Genomic DNA, 19304 nt, shown 5'->3' on the forward strand with positions numbered 1-19304 from the left:
GACGCGTCCGGGTAGCGATCCTCTGGCTCCCCACTGGCCCTGGGTGGCAGCGCTGCACCGGAGTTGGGAGGCTGGGGCAGAGGGCGAGGCGTGAGTGGGTCACTCTCACCTTCTGGGACTCGGGGTGGTGGGTTTGGAAGGCAAGGACAAGGACCCTTATCTCTAAAGGGAACCGAGTTTCCCCATCCCCAGGGCCTCCTTGCCCGTTGTCTTCCTCATGGCTTCCTTTCAAGAGGGTGGTTATTTTTGTTTTTGTTTTCACTAAAAGCTGCTCTAGCTTTTCTCTTTCCCATTTACCCAGCCCCAGCAACTTTTGTGGATCCGGTCAGGGTTTTTCTATCAGTCCTTTCGCTTTCTCTTTCTCAACCTTACAGCTGCAGCTGCCTACAAAAACCCAAGGAATTCAGCCCAGAGCTAGAAACTGCTCATTCACCCTGACAACCCCTCTGCTCAACTGAGGCATTTTCCTTACTTGGCTTGTTGTCTCGGGATGGCGCAGCCTCAGGCTCAGAGAAAGCTCCTCTGCTCCCACCCATACTGTTCCAGACTGGGGAGGGTGTGCCTGCTCATCTTTGGTCCGTCCAGCCATTTATCCTGCAATAGTGTTACCGAAACCCCAAAGGTCCCTTTGCTCAATAGCCAATAATTGAGACAAATATTGGTGTAAGGAAAGGTATCCTTTAATCAGGAAGCCGGCAGCCTGGGGAAATGATGGACTTATGTCTCAAAGATCATCTCCACTTTTCCCAGACTTGCTAAAGGGTTTTACAGAGACAGGTGGTACGGTCTGAGTCATAGTGATCTAAGCAGGGACATACAGGCATAATCATAAAATTGCAGATAAACATCAAAGAACTTCTTGGGTGGGAGTTGATTCATGGTGATCATCCTCCATGAAGTCGTCATGGATTCAATTCCTGTTACCCTCAAGGAGATCTGGTTAGTAAGCTAGTAAAGAATGGCCACCTGAGTTAATAATTTCTTCTATAATTATTCTGTGTACAATGTGAGCAAAAATCATTATGTTTTAGCAATCACGTGAACAGGAATCATTGTATTCTAATGTCCAGCTGTAAGCTATGAGGTTCTGGTTACAAGAGTAACAAAAAAAACTTTTTAATTTAGAAGTTTAACAAAATGGGGTCACTTCTGTTCAGCCTGTTACAATAGCAGGTCCTGCAATCGGTTGATCTTAATCAATTTAATTTTATATAGCAGATACATTGTAGCTATTTTAAATTACAGTGAAGATCTGTAGTTATTGAAATTGAAATATGTTCACAATACAAGGAGTAAAGCAGTCTACAGAATAGTAAATATAATCCCAATATGAGTCTCATTGGACTCTCTGCATCATTAGACACTGGTAATCATTGAAAGAAAGTGGGCCGAGATGCTGTGTACCGTTCAAGCTTTATTAAAGAAAGAAATCTGCTGGGCTGTGCTCAGAGTGGCCCAGGGCCTGGGGCTGGTCTGAAAATGGTGGACAGCACCAGGTGTGGGGGTGGTAGAGCTTATATAGTGTGCCAAGGGCTGGCTGATACCATCAAGGAGGGGCATTATGCTAATGTGGATCAGGGTGGAGAACTGCGTCCTTGCAGAAGCAAAAGGGGTTTCTGAAAGTCAGGAGGTTTCTCATAAAGGGAAGCAGGGAGGGGAGGAGGTGGGCGGCGCCATTTTGTACTTGGGCTTGTCTAAAGTCGCGCTGGTTATGTTGCAGATCTATTAATCATATTCTCTTTCTGGAAATTTAGTTTACATGACACCTCTTTTCTTACTCCCAATTTTCCTGCAATCTCTCTGGCTGCCTAGGCCTTCTCAATCTGCTACTCTATTCTTTTACCCACTTCCACATGTTGTTTTTCAGGTTTCCATACTCTCTTTCTTTTATCTTCTCATTGTATACACTTTCCTGAGTAGCTTCACTTACTGTATGAATTTAACAGCCATCTACAAGTTAATGATTCTTAAATCTGAGTATTTAGTTCAAATGGCTTTCCTAAGCTCCACAACCATTTAGCCAACTGAGCATCACCATTTGTATGTCTTCCAGGCTCCTCAAATTCTGCCTGATGGAAACAGAACTCATCTTCCATCTCCTCGCAAAGCTGTTTCTCCTAGTATTCCCGACCTCCGTGCAATGTCCTGTCAGCCATTCTTGTTCTCTCTCTCTCTTTAACCAAGCAAATCTGCCACTTCCGTCAACTAAATAGCTCTCAAACCTGTGTACTTCTTTCCATTTCCTCTTCCTGTTGTTGGACTGTGTAACAGACGGCTTCACTGCATGATTAGAGTACTAGCAGGGTATGGAGTTCAGGGAACCCTCAGAAACTCCCACCTCACTGGCCAAGACTCTTGGCTGTTTGTCATGCAAAAATTCTACCTTCATTGGAGAAAATGATGAACTTGGTAAGTGGACTCCAGAATACCATATACTGAAAGATCTACACTGTCCTGTTCCCAAGAAATAATTGATATATTAGTATAAGGGGAAGAAATGAAAACACCAGGTGTCCTTCAAAATCTTTATCTTGCTCAGTCATGGGACCCAAGATGCAAATATCCATGCCTGAAATCCTTCAGTGGTTCTCCATAATTTAAAAATCATGTCTAAACTCCATGTCATAGCATACATGACCTTTAATGCCCAGGATGTCCTTACCTATCCAACACTGACATTCTTATTCAGCCTTCTTCCATTTTCTTCTCTCTACCTTACAGCCAACACTCAGGCTCTGCTGAACAACCTACAGTTTTCTTAATGTTTTCACATTCTTTCCAGCACTGGGCTTTTGCATGGCCTTCTCTTATTCACCTGAGTAACTCCTATTTGTATTTCAGTATTCATAACAGACATCATTTCTTCTAGGAAGTCTTCCATGATCTGTGCATTTTATTTTGTGTCAGTTCCCCAAACCCCAAATTTCACAGGGCAAAAATCAAAGACCTGATAACACCTATACATGCAGTGGGTTTTTGTTACAAGAGAGGGAACCATGGGCTTGGGGAAACTGAATCTTTTACAATGGGCAGTAAACACGCTTGTTCTTTGCTTCTGAGGGGGACATTATCTTTACCTTACTGGATGGAATACCTGCCTGCCCTTTGCTCCAGAGAGAGACACTATCTCTATCTTCCAAAGCTGTTTGCTAGATAAATATCCTGGAACACATAGTCATGAAAAATGGCAGTCAGTGTCTCACTCACAAGACAGGCAGAAATCTGTCCCATGGAGCTGTGTCTGACAACCATATTTGAAGGTAAATACAGGACTTATGATGGATTTTTGAGGTATGAATCAAAAAGAGAAATACATATAAGACTTCAAAGTTTTTGGCCTGAGCCACTGAAAAAAATGCAGTGCCAATTTAATGAGATGGAAAGACTCTGGAAGCAGCAGATCAAGAATTTTTGGTCAGGTTAATTTAACAGTAACATAATAACAATCATAGTAATATTCACTGGGCATTTGCCATGTGCTGGGCACTGTGTTAAGCACATCACATACATTCACTCAACAAATATTACCTGAGCACCTTACATGTGGTAGTCACTATTGTAGGAGCTGAGGACAGCATCGAACAAAGTCAACAAAAATCCCTTTCCTCTACTGTGATGCTTGCATTCTAACAAAGATAAGTCAGGCTGCTGAGGAAGTTCAATGTGGGTGGAAGTCATCTCTTCCTGGAGATACAGAGATGTCAACCTCATGAGATAAGTATTATTTTTATATTCCTCAACCCTTCCCACACTTACAAATGAGGAAATGAAGGCTTAGAAAAGAAACATTCCTAAAGCTACAATTAAATGTTGGGGACAAGATCTAACCCAGGTCTGTCGATGTCTAGATCTTGTGCTTTTTTATTTATCTTTTGAGTAAGAATGTATTCATGCATATTTACTAGTAGAAGTGAATATAATACCTTTTAAGAAGTGTTAAATTAGCCTGTCCAATAAATTTTCTTTGCAAATGCAATATTGAAAGTTTAAAAAGAAGTAATGTAAAAATAATTGATCTGGCTGTTGCAATGGAAAAGTTAACTAAATTGCTTTTTCAACTTAGTATTGATTTAATTTCACTCTGGTATTGAATTTTCTTGTATTTCACTACATAAATCACTTTTGAATATGGTTTATTACATCTCCTTATTACTTTATTTTTGTGTGTTATTTAAAAAATCTATTTCATTGAAATAAATGAAATAAATTTGAGTTGAGGTAAATTTCAAAATATTTGTCCTATTCAATGTAATACTGTATGAGACTTCCAATATATGTTAGTACCTCTCAGGGAGTACAAAGCACTGGAAACTGCAGTCCTACAATAAAAAACCAACACTTAGAGTTACTTTTTTATCACTTATCAAAAAAGGAAGAAGTGTTATATAAAATATTTCCTGGGGCTATATATGGTAAAATTCTAAAATAATGAAATAGAGAACATAAAAGCCATTATATTTTAGGTTAAATATTATATAAAGAACAGATGGAAGTAATTGTAAAGAAGGGATTATGTGTACATTTATTCAATCACTCATTTATTCATTCCATAAGTGTTTATATTAATTACTATTTACTGAGGTTTGGCATTTGTAGCACTCAATAAACTTCTAATTACATCTTTATTGTTTGTCTTCCTCACCCACATGTAAGTTTCATGAGGACAGTTACAATGTCTCTCTTAGTCACATTGCATGCCTGGCACTCCAGCATGATGGTTCCTCAATAAATATTTGATTAGTAAATTAAGAAAATAATAAACTAACCTGGGTATTTTAATCCAGTTGGTATCCCAAAATCACAAGCGTAAATACCCATAGAACAAGGATGAGATTTTAGGTGCCATAATAGATGTAAATAATCAATCTTATGGGACTTGAGAAAATTTTGTTGAGAAAATTCAGGGAGTTCCATAGCATTGGAGCTTGTACAGGAAAGATAGGCAGATGTCTTAGGTTTGGTTCCCTGGAGATACAGCCTGAATCAATGATAAAAGTGCTTTCAGATGGAAGGTTCAAACCAAGGGAAGAAGAATGAGTAAAAAACAGAAATGAGGCATGAAAAGATGTGAGTTTAGATTTCAAAAATAACTAGTTGAGTTCTACTACTATTTACAGTGTTTTACAGACTTTTATCTGGAAAGAGCATCACTTCCACCCTAACCATAAGAAAAGCCAAGTAAACTAAAAATTCATAATTCTTCTTTAAATCATCAGAGATCTGAGATCACAGGGAAACCAAGTAGCCTAAAATTTAAAAAATATAGGCCCTCCATGGAGAGATGAGATGTGAGCACTGACTCACTTGTGGCAGAATAGAGGAAGAAAAAAAGACAGGTGCCATAAAGCAGGTAAAAACATTCAGCTAAAATTTTTAATAATGTGGTAAAAGCAAACTGTGGCTAGCATGGAGCCACAGACACAAGGGAGCTCCCACTCGCTCACAGGCTCATCTCCATTAATCTCCACTGGATGCTCACAAGAAAGATTGAGGACAGAGTGGGAGAAAGCAAGTGTGGAGGAAGAGGAGTGGCCACCTCTCCTTTGGGAAATGAATGTTGGGAAATTGTGGAAATTTGGAAAGGAGAAAAGCCCTACCTGGACCCTTGTCTTGTATAAAACAAAAGCTTTAAACTTTTGGTGGAACAGCAGCAAACCCTGTCACCATCCAGCCCCTACCCTAAGCAAAAGGAAACACTAGAGGAATTTTGAAGTTGAAAGTAAGCATAGCAACAACAAGCCCTAAATCCAGCTCAATCCTGACGACAGTGACTTAATTTCCCACATTAATAACCTAGCAGAAGAAGCATTTTCAGGCATAAATACTATTTACTCCAATCTCTACTCTTCCGTACATGATGTATAACATTCAATAAAAACTTATGAGAGCTATAATTTTTAAAAATAAGAAAAAACAAGCCACTGTCAAAGACAAGACAATCAACAGAATTAGACTCAGATGATCCAGATGTTTGAGTGAACAGACAGAAAATTTGAAATAACTTTGATTAATGTGTTAAAAAGTCTGTGGAAAAGGTAGAAAACATGCATGAACAGATGGGGAATTTTAATGGAGATAGAAACCATAGAAAAGTGTGAAATAGAAATGCTAGAAATAAAAAATACTGTAGCAGAGATGATAAATGCCTTTGAAGGTTTCATTAGTAGATTTTACGGAGCTGAAGAAAGAATCAGTGAATTTGAATATAGGTCAATAGAAATTCCCCAATTAAACACAAGGAATAAAGACTGTGGGGATGGTATGGAGTAACCAGAACAAAACATATAAACAAATATACATATATATACTGTGGGACAGCATCATGTGGTCTAGTCATATGGTGGAAATGGAAGTCTAGAAGAGAAGGAAGAGAAAGAGGCAGAAGAATTATTTGAAGGCTAATGGCTAAGAATTTTTTTAAAATAATGAAAGATAACAAATTACAGATCTAAGAACTTCAGAAACAAGCAGGAAAACAGGATAAATTAAAAACAAAACACCCATATGCATCACATTCAAACTTCTGAAAACCAAATAAAGAGAAAATTTTGAAGTTAGACCTAGAAAAAAGGCATATTACATAAAGTGGTGGGTGGGGGGAAGATGAGAATTACAGCAGATTTTTTTGTCCAAAGCTGTTCAAACAAGAAGAGAATAGAGTGACAACTTTAAATGCTCTAAAAAATTCATCATCATCCCAGAAGTCTATACTCAGCTAAAATATCTTTCAGAAATGAAGGTGAAAAGAATATTTTTTTTTTCAGACAAACAAAAGCTGAGAGAATTTGTTACTAGCAGACCTGCACTAAAAGAAATTGTAAAGGAAGTTTTTCAGGCAAAAAATAGAAAAAAAAAGTGATACGGTATTAGGCAAAAATTTGGATCTATACAAAGAAATAAAAATTTCTAGAAATGGTTAAATGAAAGTTAATACAAAAGCTTTACTTTTTAGTATAACCATTCTAAAACACGCTTACTATCTAAATATATACTGTTCAATACATTAGCCACTGGCCATGGGTAGCAATTCAAATTAATTAAAAATTTTTAAATTAAAGCTAAAAATTCACTTCATCATTATAATTACCCACATTTTAAGTGCACAACAGCCACATGTGGCCAGTGGATATTGTATTGGACAAAATAGATATATAACATTTTCATCATTACAGAAAGTTTTATTGGATAGCTTTGGTAGAAAATAAAAATAGTTGCAATATATTTGGGTTTTATATCAAATATTAAAAAGTGAAAGGTATGACAACAAAAGTACAAAAGATGGTAATAACACCTAGGTCAAGGGTTCAAATCCCCATAACTGCCAACCACCAATCCCCCCACCCTAAAAAAAGTACAAAAGTTGGGAGTGAGACATTTGAAAGTACATTGTTATAAGGTTCTTACAGTATTGTTGAATCAGTATAATATATTTGAAGGTAACCAGTGATTAATTAAACATATGTATTACAAATCCTAGGCCAAACACCAAAAATACACCTTTAAACACTGCTATAAATAATAAGCCAATAGCAGAGGCAAAATCAAATTTTTAAAAATGCTCAATTAATCCAAAAGCAGGGAGAAAAAGAGAAAAAAGGAGGGAAATATAGATAAAACAAATAGAAAATTAGCAAGAAGATAGATTTGAATCCATTTATACCAATAGTTAAAATAAATATAAATGATCTGAATGCATTAATTAAAAGACAGAAATTGTTAGATTGGAAAATTAAGCAAGATCTAACTATATAGCACCTACAAGAAACTCAATTTAAAATAAAACACAGGTTAAAAGTAAAAGGATGAGAATGTGGATCATCTGGAATTCTCATACCTTGCTAATAGGAATGCAAATAGTACAATCACTTTGGAAAACAGTTTGGCTATTTCTTATGAAGTTAAACATACATTTACCATATGACCCAGCAATCCTACTCCTAGGTTTTTACTGAAATGAAACAAAATACTATGTACACACACATACACACACAAACTGTTCTTGAATGTGTATAGTGACTTTATTCATAACTGCTAAAAACTTGAAGTAAACAAAATATCTTTAAACTGGTGAATGAATAAACTGTGGTACATCCATGCAATGGGTTTCTACTCATCAATAAAAAAGAATGAACTATGGATGCATGCAATGACATGAGTGAATTTCAAGTGTATTATGCTAAGAGAAAAAAAAACACAAAAGCCTACATAGTAAGTTATTTCATTTGTATGACATTCTGGAAAAGGCAAAATCATAAGGAAAGAAATAATATCAATGTTTGCCAGGTTCTTGGGGGAGGGGAAAGAGGTTAATTACAGACAAGCACAGAGGAATTTTGGGAGTAATGGAAATATTCCATATCTTGATTGTGATCATGATGACATGACAGAAAATACTTATCAAAACTCATAGAGCTGTACACTAAAAAGGGTGAATTTGCATTATGCCTCAATAAATCCGAATTTAAAAAGAAATTTGTATTCATCAGGGTTCTCCAGTGAAACAGAACCAATAGGATATATGCAGAGAGAGAAAGATAAAAGGAAATTTATTATGGGAACCGGCTTATGTGATTACAAAGGCTGAGAATTCCTATGTCTGCCTGCTGGAGAACTAGGAAAGCCAGTGGTGTAATTAAGTCTGAGTCCAAAAGACAGAACAAGGTAAGCCAATGGTGTAACTCTCTGCCAAAAGTCGAAGGCCTAAGAATCTAGGGGACCACTGGTGTAAGTCTCAGGACTCGAAGACCCAAGAATCTAGAGGGGTTTTTTTGTTTGTTTGTTTGTTTGTTTGTTTGTTTTGTGACCAGTAAGGGGATCATAACCCTTGGCTTGGTGTCGCCCGCACCACGCTCAGCCAGCGAGTGCACCAGCCATCCCTATATAGGATCCGAATCCGCGGCCTCGGCGCTCCCAGCACCACTGAGCCCCCAGCACCGCACTCTCCCGGGTGAGACATGGGGTCGGCCCAAGAATCTAGAGTTCTGATGTCCAAGGGCAGGAGAAGATGTATATCTCAGCTCCAGAAGAGAGAACAAATTCACCCTTTCTCTGCCTTTTTTTCTACCTGGGCCCTCAATGGATTGGACAATGTCAACCCACATTGGTGAGGGTGGATCTTCTTTACTCAGTCTACTGACTCAAAAACTAATCTCTTCCAGAAAACACTCTCACAAACACATCCAGAGATAATGTCTTATCAACTATCTGGGTATCCTTTAACCCATTCAAGTTGACATATAAAATGAACCATTACAAAAGATAAGGAATTTCCTTAGCTTGTATTCGTTAGAAAATAGAGCCTAATGCAAATGTGAAAATGTTGATATTTTCAGATAAAAAGTTGAAACAAGTGGCAGCCAGCATTAGGAAAAATAGAAGTGAAGAAAAATATAAAGGAAGCTAAAGGGCCATGTTCCATGATGAGCCATAACTATTTATTGTAGGTGAATCTGCTCATCATGTGGCACTTCCCCAGACTTCTGCAAGAATAAATAGTCTCTCAGAGCAGTCCATGGGGAAAAGAAAGGAGAGGAAATGTCTCTGCCTGTCTCCCTGCAGACTCCTGCTTTCCATTGTTTAAGTTTGCCACCACAGGGAATTAGCTCCCTAGGAAGTTACCTTTTCTCACTTCTGAGTTGTCCCCTTCATTAGCTGCTTAGGATGCCAGATACCATGCCCTGCAGTGTGGCATTTCATCCAATTGTGCAAGTGTCATGAGGACCAGAATCTTCAGATAAGAATGCATTCAGCTTGGCTTCATGGTAATCACAAAAGGGGAGAGCTTGGCACTTTCCCATGCATTTGATTTGGGGCCGTAGAGGTGGAACTGGGAAGGTTCAAATGCAGTCTAATGGTATAAGTAGATAGGAACATAAGCCCCATGATGACCCTTTTGTGTGTGTGTGGGGGGGGGTCTGTTTTATCCACTGCTGTGCCTCAACACTGAGAACACTTGACACAAATGAGGAACTCTATTCATTTGATTGATAATTTATTCAATTTGGATGTGGGTGGAATAGCATAAGAAAGAGTGACTGTAGGAGCAAAGACTTGAAGGTGAAAAAGCACAGCTGTGTATGTATTGGAGACAACAATTCAGGCAAAGATTGATCATTGTTCATTTTCTGTGTTTTCTAAATGGATGTCAGAGGAATAGAATTGGATTAGTATGATAGATCATGACACACTATCATTATTGTATGCTTAGCCCTCTTTTAATTAATTAAATTTGAAGTTTTTATTGAGGTATAATCGGCATGCAATAAACTGCACATATTTAAAGCACAGAATTTGATGTTTGAATTTGATAGGCTTGAAATATGTATGCATCCATGAAACCATCACAACAATTAAGATAATTAATATATCCATGGTATTAGGTTCCCAGGGCTGCTGTTATAAAGTACCACAAACTAGGTGGCTTAAAACAACAGAAATTTATTCTCCAACAGTTCTGGTGACTAAATGTCCAAAATTAGGGTGTCAGCAATTTTGATTCCTTCTGAGGCCTTTGAGGAGAATCTGTTCCAGGCCTCTCTCTTCTGGGGAGGGCCTGCAATCTTTGGCATTCCTTTGCTTGATGCATCACTCCAATCTCTACCTCCATCATCACTTGGTGTTCTCCCTGTGTCTGTGTCTTCACATGGCCCCTTCCTGTAAAGACACTGGTAATATTGCAATAGAGCTCATCCTAATGACCTGATCTTTACTTGGTTAAATTTGCAAACACCCTATTTCCAAATAAGGCCACATTCACAGCTACTGGGAGTTAAAACTTCAACATATTTTTTTGAGGGACACAATTCAACCTATAATATCCATCATTACCCAAATTTCCTCATGCTTTTTTATAATCCCTCCTTTCTGACCCACCCCCCATCATAAGACAACCACTATCTACTTTAACTACAGATTAGTTTACATTTTCTAGAATTTTATAAAAATGTATGTATACAATATATACTATATTTTGAGGTGGGGGATCTGGCTTCTTTCATATAGTATTATTATTTGTGAGATTTATTTATGTAGTTGCATATATCCATTCCTTCTTATAGCTGAAAAGTATTTGATTGTATAAATATACCACAATTTGTTTACCTATTCACTTGTTCATAGAATTTGCATTATTTTCAGTTTTCGGCTATTTCAAATAAAGCCACTGTGAATAATAGTGTTCACAACTTTATATGATCACATGTATTCTTTTCTTGTAGGTAAACATCTAGGAGTGGAATGGCCAGGTCATATAATAAGTATCTGCTTAAGTTTCAAAAAACTGCCATATTGTTTTCCAATGTGGTTGTACCATTTTGCATGCGTAATAACAATGAATGAAAGTTGCAGTTGTTCCCTATGCTTGTCAACACTTGGAATAGTCAGTCTTTTTAATTTTAGGCTTTCTAATAGGTGTGCAGTAGTATCTCATTGTGGTTTTAATATGCATTTTTCCAATTACTAAACATGTTGAACATCGTTTCATGCTTAGTTGTAATCAGTATATCTTTTTTTGGTGAAGTGCCTGTTCCAATCTTTAGTCTAGTTCTTAATTTTCAATTTCTACCCCTCCTCCCCCCCACACAAAAAAGCATGCTAAGATGGGGATTGTGCTGCTGAATCTACAATCAACTTTGGGAAAACTGACAAATTTGAACAAAATCGAATCTTCCAACTCACAAACATGGTAAATCTATTATAAAATATATTCTTTAGTTTCTCTAAGTAACATTTTGTAGTTTTAAGTGTTCAGGTCTTACACATCTTTTGTTAAATATATTCCTAAGTACTGTATTTCAAAATTTCGGGATAATATTGAAATAGTATCATTTTAAATTTAAATTCTCAATTGTTTATTGTTAGTATGTACAAACACACACAGTTGAATTTTTTCCATGTTGATGTTGCATCCTGAAACCTTACAAAGCTCACTTATTAGTTCTGGTAGCTTTTTTGTACAATCCTTCAGATTTTCTACATAAATAATCATTTTGTGTGCAAATAAATCCAGTTTACTCTTCCTTTCCAATATGGGTCCATTTAACTGCTTTTTCTTGCTTTATTGCACTGGTTACAACCTCCAAAACAGAGTGGCACAGAAGTGGTAAGAGCAGACACCTTTGCATAGTTCCTGAATGTAGGAGGAAGGCATTAGTCTTTTATCATTAATTATATTAGCTGTAGTATTTTTCATAGATGTCCTTTATCAGGTCAAGAATTCTCTTCTATTCCTAGCCCTAATTGTTTTTAAATAATTCAGCGAAATCCATGAAACCAGTACCCATGGGTAATTTCATCCAGAGGACTGGCTCAACTGCATATATGGTGATGACTTCTGTATTTCCTTCTCCAGGCTCCTTTCTCTCAAGCTCCAGATCTTATTTTTACTGCACTTATTTATCTAGTGCTACAGATTGATTGAATTGTGTTCCTCAAAGTTCATATATTTAAACTTAATTCCCACTGTTGAGGGTGGAAAATCCTATTATGGTAATTGAAAGGTGGGGTCTTGAAGAGGTGATTAGATTGTAGGACCATGCTGTAGTAAATGGATTTATAATGGTGGTCAGGAGTGTGGTTCTGAGGGCTTTAAACGGATAGCACACGAGAGTCTCTCTCTCTGCTCCACCATTTCTGCCATATGAGACCCCTGTGTCACTGTCGCCACCACCAACACCCTCACCAGATGCGTTCCTTGGACCTTGGACTTCCCAGCCTCTGAAACTAAGCAATAAATTTTGTATTCTTACAAATTACCTAGTTCCACGTATTTTGTTATAAGCAACAGAAACAGACTAATACTTTTGGTTATCTTGCAGACACTTCAAATTTAATAGAACAAACTCACTTTGGTCATTTCTTATCCCATAAAGATAAAACTAAATCAATAAAGCTGCTCCTTGTTTTATTTCATTACCAGCAAAACGTAAAATCCCCTACATCAGAAACCTAAATGCTATTCTCTATGATTCCTCCATTCATCTCTTCTAAGTAGCTACTGAGTTCTATGGAATATACTTCTAAATCTGTCTCAGATTTAGCCCCTTGACAGTATGGTATAATGGAAAGATTAAGGGCTTTGGAGTCAACCAAACCTAATTTCAAGTATATACTAACTGTGAGATTTTGGACAAATTACTTAACCTCAGCTGGTTTTTTCATTTGTGAAACAAGAATGTCCCTATTATAATACTGTTAAAGTTTAAATTAGAGTATCTATCACAGTGTGTGCCACATTATATTTAATAAATCCTGTTATTCCCTCTCACCTATTCTCACTGCTTTTGTTTAGTTCATTATCATTTATTGTTTGGAACACTGCAATAGTCTTTTTAACAAGCCAAACTGATTCCACTCTCCATGGCCAATGGGATATTCCTAAAAGTCCAGTCTCATTATTTGCTTCTCTCCCTAAAACTCTTCATTAGTTCCCTGTGGCCTAAATAAAGTCCAGTCCTCTTAGCATAACATACACTTGTCCCCAGCTTAACCTCCTGCCACTAGACATACTCTTAATAACTACTAGGTAGTCCCTGGTATGGGATTGCCCATTCGTCCCTTTTTGTCTTTATATTCTTTTGCTTAGAATTTCCTTCCTGTCACAGGTGAACTCTTATTCATAAGCCTCAGATTCCAAGTTCCCTCCTCTGTGAAACCATACTAAATCTATCCAGGCAGTAAGGCATTTCATCTTTGTTCAACAATTATTTACCTACTGCTTGTTCTGTATGTGCCAGTCCCTATGGTATATGCTGGAAATGCAGCTGTGAAGAAGATATGGTTTCCTGTCTTCATAAAGCATCTACAGAGGGAGACTAACATTTTGTTTAGACAACCATTTAGTTATAATTTCCTTGAATGCTATATTAAGAATGTATAACCCATTCTTCGGGGAGTGGCAAGGGCCAGCATCCCTTAGGAAGAGACACTGAAAGATTTGATGGATGGTCCCATTGCAACCTTTACAATTCTCTGCTAAAGTACCTAGGCAACTGCATTTGAGTTGGTGCTTTAAAAATATGATTTTGACTAGCCATTAGGTTATAAAAGATCATGATTCTCAACAGATCCTTTTCACCATCACAATTATAATATTCTGGTCCATAATCCATGAGCAGATTGAAGTCCACAATTTAAATTTACGTGTAGCAGATGCTACGTGTATCATCATTTACTCCTAGCAATAATCTAGCTATTATTTCTATTTTATAGATAAGTAAGTTAAGGTTCAAAATGAATGGTTCAACGATTCTTCCAAGGTCTCACTGTTCGGAAGTAGTTGAATCAGTGGTCCCAACCCAGGTGTTTCAAGACCCCAAGCCCTTCCCACACATTCATCTACTTCTATATATTTTCATTTCCACAGTCTTCTAGTGTCTGATTTCTAGTAGGTGTTCCATGAATAAATACACATGAAAGCCTGATGCTGAAAGTAGCATAAATTTTACTCATGTGGCTCTCATCCATACATACTAAAACTTTCTCCCCTTGGGAGGGACACTTCCAAATTTGGTTTCAGACTTGCACAAGGAATAGTAACTTCAAGATATGTATTCAACCCCATTACACTCTCTTTTGCACTGGACGCCACTAATTTCCCACGCCCTAGTAAGGAAAAAAAAAAAAACTAAAACCATCTTTTGAGAATACTGGACATCTCAGTCTGCCTTCACTAAGTCCCTGTAAGGGCCTCAGTTCCCGGCTCACCGTCCAGGGCATTCAAGGTTTCTAAACTTGGGGCCTCCAGGCGGGAAAATTGAAGCCGCGGGTTCGCGGGTTATCTGGAGCCCACAAGCTCTTTCCACCTCTTTTCTGTTCGCCCATTCCCGCGGAGTCCTCTCGGCCACTGGGTGGAAAAGACCGCGGCCCGAGAACCCCACTGCCAAACAGCCTGGGTAAAGTCCCAGAGAACACAAGACAAGCGAGAGAGCCGCAACTCGGACAGGGGGAGACTAGAGCGGAAGCGTCGATCCGCGTACGCGCTGACGTCACGCCGCCGCCGGGCCGGGGCGCGCCGGCTCCTCCCTCAGCTCGGCGGGTGCGGCTTCCGGTGGGAGCGCGGGAAGCCAGGTGGAGGTTAGGCTGCCGCTGTTGATACGGAACTGGTACCCGCAGAATGCCTCACCTGGAAAACATGGTGCTTTGTCGCGAGTCCCAAGTGTCCACCTTGCAGTCCTTGTTTGGAGAGGTATTGTGGTTAAACTGTCTTTCAAATCCTGGAGGCAAACATGTCTGTGATCTTGCGACCTGTTCCCGTTTTTTTGTTGTTGTTTTTCGTGTTTGGATTGAGGAGCAATAGACCATCTTTTACGTTGAGATAGCGGGTGTTGTAGGTCGGCCCCATACCTTCACCTAAGTAACATCTGATTAGTCCCTTTAAAAGGAAACTGCACAGAAAGGACAGGCCTACACTACAGGACGTTGGCCCGGGACGTGTTTTCTTACATACGCCACACATTTGAGTTGATGGTAGCCCAAAGTACACGTAGCTGCTAAAAGTTGCTTATTATTTTACCCCAACTGAACAGGATTTTATATAACAGCTGTGTTTTATTAATAAACAGCAGAGTGTTATTTATTCAAATCTAAGTTCACAAGTTTTAGTGAGGTAGTTGGTGTAAGGCAAGTGTAGAGAGGTGGTTGTTTTCAAGGCCGCTGAGAGCCAAAGCATCGCTTCGCTTTGAAAATTCAGCGGTTTTTCCAGAATTGTGAAAGCCATGAAGAAGTCTAGTGTAGATTTCTCTCCTTGACTAGTAGTTCAGATGATACCCTAGAGAAGAGTTTGTTTTCTCTGGATGAACACAGCGAGGCCTTTTCATAGGCAGGTAGCATTCACCAATTCAAAACACTCTATTTTTTATTATTTTCTGGTGGCCTTTTGCTTCAAAACTCATTAATTAGACTTGGAATTAATCAGACTTGGATCTTATCTGTAAGGAGAGTAAATGAAAGCTTAGGGCCATACTCGCATCCCCTCATCTTCTGGTTTGCTTTTTTAAAGTACTTTTCACCCAACTGGAAATGTTGGATTGACAGTCTGAGGTGGCCTGTGAGGTATTAGTGGAAAAGTACCACCCCCCATCTAAAGGGACACATTAGTTAGGGCAATAAGAATTCAACAACTGCATCTTAACTTTTCTTAGTTATTTTGTTATGCATTCCTTCCCTGGAGTTAATAAACCCAGATCATTCCCACCAAAAGTGCTCCTCCCGAAAAAGAATATTGGCAAAATAGGGATGAGTAGTATTGACTTAGTGGTGAATCACAGAAAGGGTTTTGACCTTTGCTGTTACTGCAAATCATGTTTAACAGTATTAACATTACTTTTCTGCAAGGGGCTGTGCATGTGGGAGACAGAAAGAACTATAACAAAGAACTATAAGAAACTGGTTCATCTTTCTGAGAAGATTCATTTATTTGTTCAACAAATAAATATTTACCGTGCACTCACTTTTTCTGTGTAAGGCACTGTGCCAGATCCTGGCTTATTATAGTTTGTGTTAGGGAGGTTTATAGAGGTGAAAGTTTAAGTAACAGTGCAAGAGTTTGATATACTTCTAGATAACAGTAGAAAAGATGTTATAAGTTGGGATATTATTGCACCAAATAATGGATGCAAACAAGTGTGGAAGGATTCCAGAAAAGGAGAGATTTAGTCTAGTTTGGAAAAAACTCCTGAAGCATGGTCTTGAGCTTCTCCTTAAAGATGGAATACAGTGTTTGGATAGCAGAGATGCTCAGCAACATGCATTTAATTCTTGAGACAGAATTTTTGAGCCAGTTAATTTATAAGATTGTTACATATAAAAGGATTAATGTATTAAAATACTACCTTAGTAAAATTTTATTCTTTTTTTTTTTAGCAGTTGGACTCCTTTTGCCATATGTATCTGCCATTTAGAAAGCTTTTTCTTGTATTGGGCTGGCTGGTTAATTCAGTTGTTTAGAGCAAGGTTGTAACACCAGGGTCAAGAGTTCAGAGTCCCTTACCGGCCAGCCACTAAAAAACAAAGTTCATGGAAAGAAGACTTTTTCCTGTATAAATCTGAGTTCCTGATTTGACTCGTAAATGGAAATGTTTAGCTTAGTGACTAGAATGTAATAAATGTTTGTGACATTTGCTGTGGTAGATGATGATCATAGAGACTAAACTTTCTCATGGAGATTGACTCATCCAATTTTCTTGTAATTATTTTTAAAATGTATGTATCCTCACTAGACTATAAACTCCTCTTAAAGAGTATATTGGCTTTTACATAAATTTGTACTTTTCAGTGCATCATGGTTTTCAGCATTTAGTAGGTGTCCAATAAGTATTCATTGAATGAACGAAACATTTATAGTACTGATTAGACCAATAGTGGGGCTTTTGACAGTTTTTGCTTTTCTCTAGGTTGCTGAGAATATGTATTTTTAAATATATGCTGTACAGATTTTATCAGATGTTTTATTGATAAAACATATTTATTGATGAAACGTATACATTTATGCCAGGATCAATGAGTATGCATAATTCAAAAAGTGTTCTATAAGTTTTCCAAAGATTGAAGACTCCTGAAAATTCCTTCTAACTCTGTGATTATATAGGTTTTGGTTCAAAGTATTAAAATGTATAGCGAGGTTGTAGCCTGCAAGGGGATTAGATTCTTTAAAAAGTATTAAGATACAAATGGAGTATGGGCAAAATTATCTTTGAAAAATCCCTTAAATCTCATAAAGTTGAAAATGCAACAATTTGTATATGTACAATAATACCTGTACAATACCTATACAATGTTAAAAAGTATAAATATATAATATATAGTATATAACAAAGTATGCCAAATATGATTTTATAGAAATTTTAAATTTATAACAGAGTAAGTGCTTAGAGTTGAATTCAGGTAAGTTCAAAGTGTGATGATGGTTTTGCTATATGCTCATAGTTAAAGTAATTTGGACTGAATATTTTACTTTGCCATATAAAACTTTCTCATGAGTTGATAAATGTTTATTTTTTATTTTGTATATGCAGAATGATGTTTGTCTTTTCTCTCCTAGAGACATCATTTTAGTTTTCCATCCATTTTTATTTATGGACACACTGCCAGTGGAAAGACCTATGTAACACAAACTTTGTTGAAAACTTTAGAGGTAAGAATAACCCAAAACTCGATGTTAATTGATTTTTTACTCACAGAAGTGGAAGGGATCTAGAAATGGAGAGGATCTAGGAGATTATTTAGTCTAGTTTACCTTCCTCTGAAGTACTATCTTCTACATAAAACATTTCTGACCAACTTTCATTTGAATACCTTCGGTGACTTTAAACTTCAAAAGGCATTATTAGTTAACTTGAACCTTGATATTAGAAAGTTGTTTTTTTAAGTTGAGCCAAATTTCCCTCTCTCTTTCATTGGCTGATAATATTTGGAGAAAAATACACATAACAATAAATTCTTTTAAAAATATTAAAATCTGGTTTTTTCCATTGTTTATTTTGTAATATTGATATTGATAATTCTGAATCTCTGCAAATACAAAACTGAGCATATCACCTTTACCCTGCTCTTCCCATATTACTTATCTCTGTGAATGATCTCACCATTGACACAGTTGTCCAATATTGCTTTCTTAACTCTTTCCTCATCCTCATTCAGTAAATCAAACCAATAAACACGTTCTAGTTATTCTAAATCCTTAAAAGTCATGACTCCATCTGCCTTTAATCATAGCTGTTACTGCTATCTCAGTTTCATTTACTGATGTTTCTTTCATGTATGTCTGCAAGTCTAATTGCAATCCATTCTTCACCCTGCAGCTAGCCTGATGTATAAGACCTTTCATGAGCTGAATTCAGTTTATCTTTCATAATATAATGGTGAAGAGTTTGAGCTGTAGAGTCTGGCAGACTCCTCTGGATTCACCACTTAGTGCTTTTCCTATCTGAAAAGTAGGGCTAGGAGTGGCAACATTTGGAATTGTTATGAGAATGAAATGTTAATACACGAAAAGTGCTTACTATAGTAATTATTATATAGTAAGCACTCAATAAAGGTTAGCTTCTATTTTTTTATGAGTATTGCCACATCCTCTTTCATATCCTAAGCCAGGGTTGGACAAACTTTAAGAAAAAGGCCAGATAGTAAATATTTGGGGTGTGTGGGCCATAAGGTTTCTGTCTCAACTATTTAGCTTTGCTGTAGTGTGAAAGCAGCTGTGGACAATATCTATCTGAATGGGCATGCCTGTGTTTCACAGCGACTAAATATACAAAAATAGGTGGCCAGCTCAGGCTTTGGTTTGCTAACTCTACTCCTACTCATGC

At 37.4% G+C, this 19304-nt stretch overlaps 1 protein-coding gene across 1 annotated transcript in view; it reads left to right on the forward strand.

Moving 5' to 3' along the window:
• Nucleotides 1-15044: 15044 nt before the first annotated feature.
• Nucleotides 15045-19304, forward strand: part of ORC5 (origin recognition complex subunit 5) — an 87883-nt gene continuing 83623 nt past the window's right edge. Inside the window, exons 1-2 of the mRNA XM_063100124.1 lie at nt 15045-15184; nt 18038-18130. Coding sequence (XP_062956194.1) covers nt 15113-15184; nt 18038-18130 — 165 coding nt within the window. The 5' untranslated portion in view covers nt 15045-15112. The remainder of the gene's footprint in view (nt 15185-18037; nt 18131-19304) is intronic.

The sequence above is a fragment of the Cynocephalus volans genome, chromosome 6, assembly GCF_027409185.1.
Source record: "Cynocephalus volans isolate mCynVol1 chromosome 6, mCynVol1.pri, whole genome shotgun sequence".
NCBI classification, from domain to species: Eukaryota; Metazoa; Chordata; class Mammalia; order Dermoptera; family Cynocephalidae; genus Cynocephalus; species Cynocephalus volans.